This window comes from Musca domestica, unplaced genomic scaffold, assembly GCF_030504385.1.
Source record: "Musca domestica strain aabys unplaced genomic scaffold, Musca_domestica.polishedcontigs.V.1.1 71, whole genome shotgun sequence".
Taxonomy (NCBI): Eukaryota; Metazoa; Arthropoda; class Insecta; order Diptera; family Muscidae; genus Musca; species Musca domestica.
In genome coordinates, this window is record NW_026712386.1 from 343,704 (window position 1) to 356,728 (window position 13,025).

The 13,025-nt window shown below is 35.2% G+C and overlaps 1 protein-coding gene across 1 annotated transcript; it reads left to right on the top strand.

The window, feature by feature from the left end:
* Positions 1-619: 619 nt before the first annotated feature.
* On the top strand, positions 620-12,256 carry LOC131806316 (E3 ubiquitin-protein ligase MIB2-like). The gene is given in 5 exon segments (XM_059130287.1): positions 620-672; positions 755-811; positions 9,897-10,059; positions 10,109-10,657; positions 10,659-12,256. Coding segments are annotated over 5 exon segments (2,280 nt in total). The 3' UTR covers positions 12,117-12,256.
* The last annotated feature ends 769 nt before the right edge of the window (positions 12,257-13,025 follow it).

Sequence of the window (13,025 nt, forward strand, 5' to 3'; positions counted from 1 at the left end):
AATTAATTTTACTACAACAAATATACATCCGATTGTATAGATGATGGTATTTTTAAAATCCAAATGGTAAAAATATGGAAATTAATCTGAGATTATGACCAAGTTTTAAAATTAGTTTTAAGACTTTTCAGTTGTTGTCACTTTGAAGGTCAGAATAAAAAGGAAGTTGTAAATTTAGTGGCGCTTTAACCATGCTAATGCTTTTATAAAATAAGGAAAAAAGATTAGTTGGAAAAGGGAATTGTCAAATTGGGTGGACAAGGAATCTGATGGCAATGTGTACTGTACTGTACAAAACGTTCACGTTCATTAAAAGGAACATGTGCAATGAACGTTAAGCGTTAATATTTAAACTCTTAAGAACGTTTGAATTTTATCTTATCTAGCTTAGAAGAAGTAATAAAATAATTAAGTGTCTTAGATAATAAATTGTAATGTAGATCTGCTTATTTGCTATGAATTTTATGTACTTAAGATAGAATTTCCAATGTTATCAATTTCCAAGAAGTCATTAAATCCATATGTGAGTTTCCCAGCCATTAAATCCATTTGTGAGTTTCCCAGTCATTAAATCCATATGTGTAACCTTCATTGATCATGTACACTGGTGCATACGATAATGCTTTTGATAATAAAGGTTATTACCTACACACGCACTTATCTATGCACACAGTAGGTAGGGAAGATTACTGGATTAAGGAGGAAGAGATAAGAATTATTATTAGGTTGCATTATTTTTGTTAAATAAAATTAGTACTCAACCAACATCCAAGCCGGCAACATCTTTTATTAATACGCGCGTAAACAGGAAGTATTATAGCAACTAACATGATAATAAATAAAATATATTATGTAGGAATGTAATGTTCACCACAAAACCAGATAGTTTCCTCGGATCCGATGGGAAAGTAGCTGGAAATCCAACTACTTCTTAATATCTTTCCCGTGAAAAATGCCGATAATTTTTCCTTGCATGTCTCCCAATTCGTAATAGTGATTTCCTAGTTTCTTTCGAATTTTGCTTTTGCATTATATGCTTTTTCAAAACTTTTCTGTGTGAATTTACGCTTAAATACTTCTTCACCAACATTAAAAGTCTGAGGTCTTGCACTCAAATTATATTTATGCTGATTCTTCGCATACGCCTCTTTAATATGTTTACGTATATTTTGTCGAATGGTCTGTAAGTGGTCATATCTATATAGAAAAGTACAGGGTTCATCCAATAGTTTAAAATTTTGTTTGTATGAAGAACCGTGGGTCACCATGTCAAACCCAAATAAAATATGGTATGGGGACCTTTGAATGCTTTGATGTAAAGAGTTACGTCAAGCGCAACTTTTTGATGTCAAATTTTGGTGCCATTGTCTGTGATCGTCTTTCAAAAATGCTCTTATACTGGCAATCTAAGAGCGATCCACTCGCTCCGAGGCATTCGGCAAATATAAGGCTGTGTAGACGTGTTGAATTCCATAGCACGTAAAAAAGGCGTTTAGGTCATTGGCTCTGAATTGGCTGCCGTTGACTGTGACAATTATCTCTGGTACCCCATAAAGTGGAATATCTGTCCTTGCAAGATTTCCTGAAAAACAGTAGTAGTGAATTTTCGAAGTGGGAATAACCAGTGTAGCTTAGATATATGATCTAGAATAATTAGTATACTTATATTTCCCGGATATGGATCTAAAAGATCTACATAAATCCGCTGAAATGGTCTAACAGACTGGGCATGATTTCCCATAGGAGGTTTCATAACAGTATTTGGAGATTTTGTTGTATTACAAATCTCAAATTTTTGTACAAATTCTCTTACTTCGGAGACTATTCCAGTCCAAAAGATTTTTTTCTAATCAAATCGATAGTTTTGTGCATGCCTCCATGAGCAGTAATTTTATTGTTATGAGCTCTGGAAATAACCTGGTTCCGAAGTTCTTCTGGAACCCATAACTTCCAACACTGTTCTTCCTGCTCTTCACGACCGGTATAGTGTTGAGTGCGGATATATACATACTGATGAATCACTTTCAAATCAGGATATTGGGACTGGTTATTTATAATTTTGCCTCGAAGCTCCTTATACGCATTAGTGTCAAATGAGGGGGAATCTAGGTCAATCTCAGACTCACAAATTTCGAGACTACAAAGTTGCTCTTCGGGGATTCTCGATAACACATCTGGGACCACACGGTATTTACCATTTCGATGACTTATTGTGAACCAATATGCCTGAAGCTTGAATACCCACCTAGCCAATCTCCCACTGAGGTCAAGTTGCTTCATTAACCATAAAAGGCTCGAATGGCCAGTAATTACTTCGAACTCCAAGAGTGACATCTAAACTTTTTTATTGTCTCGACAGCAGCAAGACATTCATACTCAGTTACGCTATAATTGCGCTGAGCCGAGTTCAATTTCTTACTCATAAAGGCGATTGCCTTTCATTACTTTCGCCGTCCAATTGGTATTAGTGCAATTCCGAAGTTGCTTGCATCGCAGTGCAAATAGAACTTTTTGCTAAAGTCCGGATTAGTCAAAATCGGTGCTGAAGTAAGCAAATGTTTAATTTTTTTCAAAAACTGTTTGGGCTTCGTCTGTCCATTTCAATTTTCCTTGCATCTTAACGTCTCTGAAATAGTATAAGTTTCAGAGGAGAAATTTTTAATAAAACTTTTAATAAATCTAACTTGCTTGAGGTTCCGTGGTACAAGCCAATTTGATATTGCAGTTATTTTCTCGGGGTCGGTGGTTCCTATTATATATCCCAAATAATTCACTTTCGTTGCACAAAATTTGCTTTTACCAATGTTCAAGGTTACATTGGCATTCCGATATTGGGTAGCGATGCGGACAAGGACTTCTAGATGGGACTGAAAATCATCTGACACGATAACAAGATCGTCCAGATACCCAAAAATATAATGACGTAAGTCAGGGGGAATGATTTCGTCCATTACCCTGCACATAGTCTGCGGCGCATTACAGAGCCCGAAAGGCATTACCTTAAATTGGTATAATTATCTTCAGGCACTGTAAACGTCGTGAAATGTTTTGATGAAGGCTCCAGGCCAATTTCCCAAAAGGCATCTTTAAGATCTAATTTTGATATTAGATTGGCACAAGGAAGTCTAGCGAAGATTCCTTTGATGTTCGGTAGCGAATATGCATCTTTTTTGTTACTGCATTCAGACGCCTGGCATCTAAACACAACCGGACTTTATTTGGTTTGACAACCAGTCGCATAGGAGAGCTTCATGCGGAGGTTGAAGGCTCTATGACTACGAGTTCTAACATGCGATCTATATCTTTGAACATCAGTTTTTCAACCGCAGGACACAGTGGGTAAAACCGTTGCTTTATTGGAGTGGCATCACCTACATCAATAGCATGGGTTATAAGTTCCGTTCTTTCCAGGCCCTGGTTTTGAAAATCGGGAAACATTTCGATCACAGTTTGAAGCTAATTACGTTGCAAGGTTGTTAGAGGAATGAAGTCAGTTGATCAGAATCATTTGACAAATTGAACAGCCTTTTTCCCTTTCGTTCATCTTCGTCAACAATTGCCAATACTGACAATGGAATGTCATGATTTACATTATTTCTTTAATGCAGAGTTGCCACTACAGTATTGCCAACCACAGTACCCATCGATGTTGCCGTTCAATATGCATATCACCAATGCTACACTGAAAAAAATGTTTTCCATCTTTTTAAAATGTATTAATATTATTTCTTCACTTTTTAATTTGCTACATTTTAATTTATTGTCCATTTCAATCAATTATAATTTTTAATATTATTGTCTAAACTTTCCATATTAAAAGTATATTCATTGATAATAACCACGCAGGTACCAGTTGCTATTAATTCTGCTATATATGTTCTGGGATGATGTTATTAATTCCAAAGACGAACTTTTCAACATGATAAGAATTCTTGTTAGACAAAGGATTGGACTAAAGTTGGTACACATTAACGCACAGAGCCTCAATAATAAAATGGATGAATTTCGTCGACTTTTTGTTTCTTCAGGGGTTGATATTATTTGTGTTTCCGAAACATGGTTTCACTCTGATATTCTTGATGATGTGTATAATATACCTGGGTATAAACTATTTCGTGCTGACCGGAAAGGACACGCTGGGGGCGCTTGCATTTATGTAAGACATGGAATTACATGCAAAATTAAAATTAAGTCAGGTTACGACAACCCAAGTGAGTACATATTTCTGGAGCTAATAATGAAAAGTTCTCTGAAAATTCTTGTTGGATGCGTATACAGACCAAATAAAAATATTGATATCGCCAATTTACTGTCTGATCTACAAAATGAATCAATGCCTTATAATGATATTATTGTTGTTGGTGACTTCAATTGTAATCTCCTTATGGAATCTTTTGTACCAGACCACTTTCGCATGCTCGACTTGTATCCAGTAAACACCACATTACCAACACACTTTCATACCACCACAAACAGTCTTATTGACATAATTTTTACTAATCAATTGCAAAAAATCCTTTTGTATGACCAACTCTCTGCTCCTGTGTTTTCTAAACATGATCTTCTGTTTATGGCTTACAATGTTGAAGTTGCCACCTTTGAAGAAACAATTACCTTTCGAGACTTCAAGAGGCTTAATTATGATCTATTGTATAGACAACTATGCTCAATACACTGGGATGAAATTTACAACAAAGTAAATGTTAATGATCAAGTTGCTTTTTTCCAAGATAAATGTAATGATATCTTGAATGAAGTTGTTCCGCTGAGATCGATCGTACCAAAGAATAAAGAAAAGCCATGGTTCTCTTATAAGATCAAACAATTAATTCATCGGAGAGACTGCGTATATAAAAGATGGAAAAAGTACAAAACACCTGAGATACATTCGCAATTTAAATCCTTAAGGCAAGAAGTCACTAAATCTATTCAAAAAGCCAAATTTTCATACTTCAAAAATAAGTTTTCTACAGCGGTGGATAGCAGAAGCAAGTGGAAGCAAATTCGTGAAATTGGCATTGGCCAAAAACAGCAATCCCTTAAAAATATTGATATTGATGTTGAGGACCTTAACAAAAAGTTTGTTTGTTCTAACTCTATAAATAACAATGAAAATGTCTACTTGAACTTAAGTGTTGCAAGAAATGATAATGAGTTCTCGTTTAGATGTACTGATCGTGAAGAAATTTTGTCTATTTTCAAAGAAATTAAATCAAATGCTGTCGGAATGGATTGTATACATCCCAAACTTCTGAGAATAATACTGCCAATACTTTTGCCTTTCATCACATACATGTTCAACACCATTCTCACGAAATCCGTTTTCCCCGATGCATGGAAAAAAGCAAAGATTGTACCACTACCTAAATCAAATAATGATTTTCGTCCTATATCGATATTACCCCTGTTATCTAAAGTTATGGAAAACCTTATATATAAACAGATAAACCAATATCTTACTTTCAACAAGTTATTGACTGAGCGGCAATCTGGCTTTAGGAAAAATAGAAGCTGTGTTACTGCCCTAATCGATGTCACCGAGGAACTCAGAAGCAATATGGACAATATGAGAGACTCATTCTTAATACTTCTAGACCATAGTAAAGCATTTGATACCGTGAACCATTCAATACTTTTGACAAAACTTGAAAAGATATTTAATTTCTCCTCACCGGCCTGTCGTCTCATTAATTCCTACCTCAGTAACCGCACACAATCCGTTTTTCATTGCAATAAATTTTCAACACCTTTACCAATAAACAATGGTGTCCCACAAGGTTCAGTATTGGGGCCTTTGCTGTTCTGCATTTATATTAATGATCTTCCTGAAGCTCTAGAACACTGTCAGCTACATATATATGCAGATGATGTCCAATTGTATATGGGATTCAATTCACAAGATTGTCAAAACAGTATTCGGAGAACCAACTATGATTTAAATAGAGTCAATAACTGGGCTTCAAACAACAAATTAACTATAAATCCAGCTAAATCAAAATGCATTTACATTTCTAAGAATAAGCAAAACATTAAATACCTTGAAAATTTGAAAATAAATGGATCTACTATTGATTACGTTTCTTCTGCCTCTAACCTTGGAGTTATCTTTAATGATAGACTTTCATGGTCTAACCACGTCAGTTCTGCTGTTGGAAAAGTGCACGGAATGCTACGTAACCTATGGGCCGTTCAATCCTCTACACCATTGGAAATTCGTATGCTTCTGGCCAAAACCTACTTAATTCCTACTCTTTTTTATGGCCTTGAAGTGTTTTACAACTGCGACGCTTCCGACCAATCAAAACTAAAAATTGCTTTTAATAACATTGCAAGATATGTTTTTAACAAAGGACGCAATGATCGCATATCGGCACATGCCTTTCACGTTTTCAAAATGAGGTTTGAGGACTATCTTAAATACAGAAGCCTTGTATTCTTGCATAAAATTTTAACAAACAACGAACCATCATACTTGAAAGATCGTATTAAATTTGCCAACTCGAATAGAGGAAAGAAAATAATTCAGTTCAAATTCAAAACCACCAAGTCGGAAAAAACAGTTTTATATACCAACTATTCGTCTTTGGAATAGCCTTCCATCATATATACAGATAATATGCAACAACCTGCGATTTAAACTTGAATTAAAAAAATTCTACAGTGTAAATACTCCATAAATATTGTTATTGTTCATTTTTAATAAGCTAATGTCATTATAATCTTCCAATCTAATGTACTTACGATATACCACTAGCACTAGTTTATAAGAATTTAATCATTCTCATTGTGCTAGACTTGATCAAAATAAATAAAAATAAATAAATTGCTCAAGGTTCTGCGCTATTTTGCAATCTGGGGAATCGATTTCCGAAAGAGTTACATTTGTGTTGTTGTCGATGGCTAATAAGTCAACTAAGTGTAAAATATTTGGAATTAGGTTAAAAGACCTCCAAAAGTCTAATCCGAGAATTAGCTTATTGGATATCGAAGGTATTATAAAGAGTTTCATAGATTGAATTTTACCACTTTTTACGTACAGTTCCCAACGCTGATGGTATGGAAACTTGGGATATAAAATTTTAACTTTTTCCTTAGAAATATTTTCAATTTCACGCCTTTTCAAAATGGTTATTGTGTGTTTTTGGTCTGTCTCGATCGTGGTTTTCATAATTTCAAGTCCGTTGGCACTTCATATTTTTTGGGTTTCTGCTCTGTAAAAGCATAGTTTGAATTCTTATTTTCAGTTTTTGGGCATCTGTGAGAGGGCTTTCGAATTCATCAACAGAAGTCGATATTATTGCTTCTTAATGTTACATGTTAATCAATTCGGTTTGTAAACATTTTTGACACCGCAGCCATAACAAAATACAGTACGTTGTTGAACGCAGTCTTGCCAGTGATGGCCAATAGTGTCACAGTTCAAACATTTCTGACTTTCGGTTTTTAGCAAAACCTCTACAAAATGTTCATTTAATTCACTATGATTTTCTATCTGATTGTCTTCATCTACCTCTGCTATATGTTTACGTGTCACGAAGTTGGAGTTTTGGGGCCTCGAAGCCAAACGTGTTCATTGTTTAGAAAATTTTGTCGTTTTTGGACTAATTTACGTAACTCAAACATAGATCCTATAGCGACATATAGTAAATCCTGGCGTATACCTGGTCTTAAGTTGCGTTGAATTATTTCAACTAATTCTGTCATTTGTAAAGGTAAACGATCAATAAGTCCTGATATGGTTTCGAAAAAAAGCGTCAACTTTCGTTTGGCCTCTGTTTGCGATTGCGAATTTCTTCACGAATATGATAAGCAGATTTATATTGATTTCTTATGGCGTCACAAAATTCAGGCCACGTAACCGACGGAACCTGCTTGTGATACCTCCAAAACCAGTCACGAGCTTTTCCGGTTAGAAGGTTTGAAATGGGTACCAAAGATTTCTTAAATTAATGATTTCTTCAATCAGGTAGGAATGCATTTCCTTGACGAAGTGAGGTTGATATGAAAGGATGGAATGCAGCGTTCTGGTAGAAAAGTTTTTGAAATCCGGGAGTCAACTGCGGAATTGCAGAAATTGATTAGAAATCTGCCTGATTGCACGTTGTCTGCAAACACCTGTGCTTCTCGCTAGGGTAAGAACACCGCATTGTATTAAAGAAGAATCTCACTTCGTATGTTGAAATAAATGGTATTTTAATATGTTTATCACTGACTCTTTGTTCAGATCACAGTTCGGAAGTATAGATTACTAAGCAGGGGAGAATGTTATATTACCGCCTACTAAATAAATTAATCCGAATAATATGTTCCGAAAATTAATTTTAACTTTTCAACATTAGTCACTTTGAATTAACTTTACCTCAAAAAATATACATCCGATTGTGTAGATGATGGTATTTTTATACCCTCCACCATACAATGGAGGGTATATTAACTTTGTCATTCCGTTTGTAACTCCTCAAAATACTCCTGTCAGACCCAAGAAAGTATATATATTCTTGATCAGTGTAAAAGTCGATTTAGTGATGTCCGTCTGTCTGTCTGTTGTAATCACGTTATCTTTCGAAGGTAAGTTAAGTTCGAAAATGGACCATGTAGGTCCACGTCTTCGTATGGCCCATATATAACGGAACCTCCCGAGATTCGGTATTTTGTTGATTTTAGCGACATTGTTCACCGGAATTGTTTCAAATTTGGTAGTTGAAGTTCGTAATGGATACTACACCCTAATACAGAAAATTGTCTGTGCACGTCCACGTCTTCATATGGCCCCCATATAATGGTACCTCCAGATATTGGGTATTTTGATGATTTTAGCGACATTATTTACCGGAATCGTTTCAAATTTGGTATTGGAAGTTCGAAAGGGACATTACAGCCTAAGACAGAAAATTGGCTGTTCAGGTCCACGTCTTCATATAGCCCCCATATAAAGGTACCTTCCGATTTTCGGTATATTGATGATTTTAGCGACATTATTTACCGGAATTGTTTCAAATTTGATATTTGTAGTTCCAAAGGAATATTACAGCATAAGACAGAACATTTACTGTGCAGGGCAACGTCTTCGTATAGCCCCTATATAACGGTACCTCACAATATTCGGTATTTTTATTATTTTAGTGACATTATTAACCGGAATTGTCTCAAATTTGGTATTTGAAGTTCGTGATGGATACTACAGATGTAACGGTACATCCCTGTATACGTTATTTTGATGATTTTAGCTACATTATTCACCGTTTATTTCAAGTTTTCGAATTTGAATATGGTAATGGCTTATGACAAACAATGCCTATGTAGGTCAACGTCGTATAGACCCCAATAAAACAGCTATATTTAGTGGAGCTTTAACCATGCTTATGCTTTTATAAAGTAAGGAAAAGAAAGATTAGTTAGAAAAGAGAATTGTCAAATTGGGTAGACAAGGAATCTGATGAGAATGTGGAAGTACTGTACAAAACGTTCATGTTCATTAAAAGGAACATGTGCAATGAACGTTAAGTCTTAATATTTAAACCCTTAAGAACGTTTGAATTGATGGGAAGTATTATAGCAACTAACATGATAATAAATAAAATATATTATGTAGGAATGTAATGTTCACCACAAGCTGCATATTCTTTATTTTTGTGGTATTTGTGGGTATCACAGCCTCACTGTGACAGTTCTACAATTCGCTTGTCCCTTTTGCAGCATTTTATGGAGCGCATTATAAATGTGGTTATAGCAATTTTTATAAATCTCATATAAATAAACTTCTGTTTATTTTATAAAACTATTTCCATTTTAATAAAAGTTGGTCACGGACATATCCTAAATGTTTCATATCTTGCTAAAAGCTATAATACAAATATATATGAAATAATATAAATACATACAATTTTGAATTTCAGGGTACAGTATGAGAACTGCTCGAATAGATGGACTTTTCATCCAACCGCCCTGGTTAAAGTTATGTCGTTTCGCGTCGGAGATTTAGTTACTATAATAAATGATGCAACAACAGTACAGCAACTTCAAAAGGGACACGGCGAGTGGATAGAACTTATGCGATATGTAAGATATGTTACAGAATTCAAATTCATTAGTTGATTGTGTTTTTTAGGCACTTGGCAAACTCTGCAAGGTCGTTAAAGTTTACTCCGACGGTGATTTACGTCTCGAACAACTCGATGATGGATTCGAATGGACTCTTAACCCAAAATGTGTTAAGCTGGAAAGATCTCCAATTGCATCAGCCGCAGAACGGTCGAATAGTATGATGGATTTAAGTAATAGACGCACGGATCATGTTATGACTCCATTATCTGGTTTATCTGGATCTTCAATGGCTGATAAGTTGGTACGCGAAGCCGCACATGGGCACATCGACTTTGTAAAACAATACCTACAAACACATCCAGATCATGTTAATGTCATGAGTGGGGGAAAGGCATCCATTCAGGTAGCAGCCCACCAAGGATTTGTGGACATAGTAAAATTATTGATTTCTAAAGGAGCAAATGTAAATATAGTCGATAAGGAAGGTGATTCCGCTTTGCACTATGCAGCTTTCGGAAACCAGCCCGAAACTATGCGAATCCTCCTTCAAAACGGGGCGAATATAAATTTTCTCAATTCCAGCCATTGTACCGCACTTCATATTTGTGCCCATAAAAAAAACGCCTCACTGTGTTAGAGAATTATTGAACCACAATGTTGATGTAAACATACAGGACTTATATGGTGATACAGCTCTCCATGATGCTATAGGGAAAGAAAACACAGAAGTTGTAGAAATATTATGCAATTCGCCAAGTTTAGATTTTACTGTTAAAAATAATAGAGGATTTAATGTGCTTCATCATGCTGCGCTCAAAGGCAATGTTGTTGCTACTCGACGCATCTTGCAGCTGGCTCGACAGCTCGTTAATGTAAAAAAAGATGATGGATTTTCTGCAATGCATTTAGCTGCCCTTAATGGCCACGCAAATGTGGTAGAGACGCTCATCAAAGAGGGACAAGCAGATATTGACATTCGAAATAATCGACGCCAAACTCCATTTCTTTTAGCGGTTTCTCAAGGTCATGTGTCCGCCATTGAAAAACTTGCAAAATTGGGTTGTGATGTTACAGCGCGTGATGAGGATGGGGACAACGCAATGCACTTATGTGTTGTAAAGAAAAATAATCTCCTACAAGTTGCAGAACCAACAGTAGCAGATTCACCAGAAATATTTGCGATTTATGAAAGCTTATCACATGTTCATGAGGATAGACTTATGTACACATTGCTATGTTATTTACATCGTTTGGGATGCCAAATAGAATACAACAATAAAGGTATAAACATATTTGAATGGATAACAGACATAAAGCGCAAACAACTTATATTAAAACACCGACCAAGTGTGGCGACTCTGCAAATTGATGTCCAAAATTCTTCAACAACAACAAACATAACAGAATCTGCTATTGAGCAAATTGCCCAAAACATAAATGTAATGAGATTAGACCCAAATATTCAAGAAGGATTAGCATCCACCAACCCTGAACAGTCGGATATTGGCAGATCATCAGCATTAGATTTGCAAACAGCTTCTAATGAAGATACAACACAAAGTAGAATACCACCGTTCATAGACTCAATCGACGTTACAGGTAAGACCAAAATGCAATCGACAGCAGAAGATGGAATATCAGTTCACACTAAACAAGACGACCAAATTGAGTCAATATCCCCAGCTTTTATCCCTCAAACGTGCATTGTATGTGATGAAAATTTACCGTTAATTACATTTGAGCCATGCCAGCACCAAATATCATGTGAAGATTGCGGCAAGCGAATGAAAAAGTGTTTGAGATGCACTGTTTATATCGAAAGAAGAATTGGTGAAAATGGTAGAATTTTGCCAAATACAGATTCTAGTAACATACCTGCTGTAGAACGTCTGCGGTACTTGGAAAATAAAATTCTCGAATACGAAGAATCCCACTATTGTAGTATATGTATGGAAAGAATTCGTGATGTCGCTTTTCTATGTGGTCATGGGTCGTGTTCACGATGCGCCGAAACTTTGCGTATATGTCACATGTGTAGAAAAACTATTTTAAAAAAAATCAACCTTTATTAATTAAATTTTGAACACGTTCTTAAAAATTGCAATATGAGATAACAGCAACTAAAATTATACCTGCAAATTTCAATACGTAATTTCCGAAAACGTTTACCTTGGACATGAAACTGAAAATATATTTAGCATTTTATAAACAATTCTTACTATGTGATTTTTAAATAATTCGGCATATACAAACCACATGGGTAGGTACTTACAATTATTTCTACTAAAAATTAAACTTGCAAAGAAAATTGCATACATCTACATCGTGGAACATCTGATCAAAACATTCCAAAAACTTAGCAATTGGATTTTTAATCAAACCATTCAAACTTTTTTCATTTAAAAATATAAATGTACGATAAAATCCTAAACGGAATCATTTTTTTTTTTTTTTTGATTCTTGTGTGCCATTGTCTAAGGTTCGGTGGTGGCATGGCTGACTCCAATATTTGCATGGTGTTCTCTGTTAATGCAGGGTGTCGACGATGACATCGAACCATGTCGTCGTCATAACTGAGTGTTATTTGTCAGGATGTGTTTTAGTGTGTGCTGTAATTTTGAAGTAACAAACAAAGCATATAGAATTGAGTGCCAAACCAATAATTAAAAATTATTCTTTAAAATGACGTAGTATAATGCCCTTTTAAAATTCTAGATGAGGGCAGATATGCACAGAATAGGACAATGAAAGTAAATAGAGTAGTTTACGTGAATTAAAGTAGCACTCATTTTCATTTAGTCTTCAGTACCGGAGGCAAAAATGTATGAAATTATAAGAAAAAAATAATAAGAAACCCCAAACCGTGTTTTATTAAGAAAATTTGTCAGGGCAGAACCTAATGTATGACACACCATTCAACATCCCCTTTTATTGGTCAGTACATCTTATATACAATAATATAATATAATCTTATATAATAT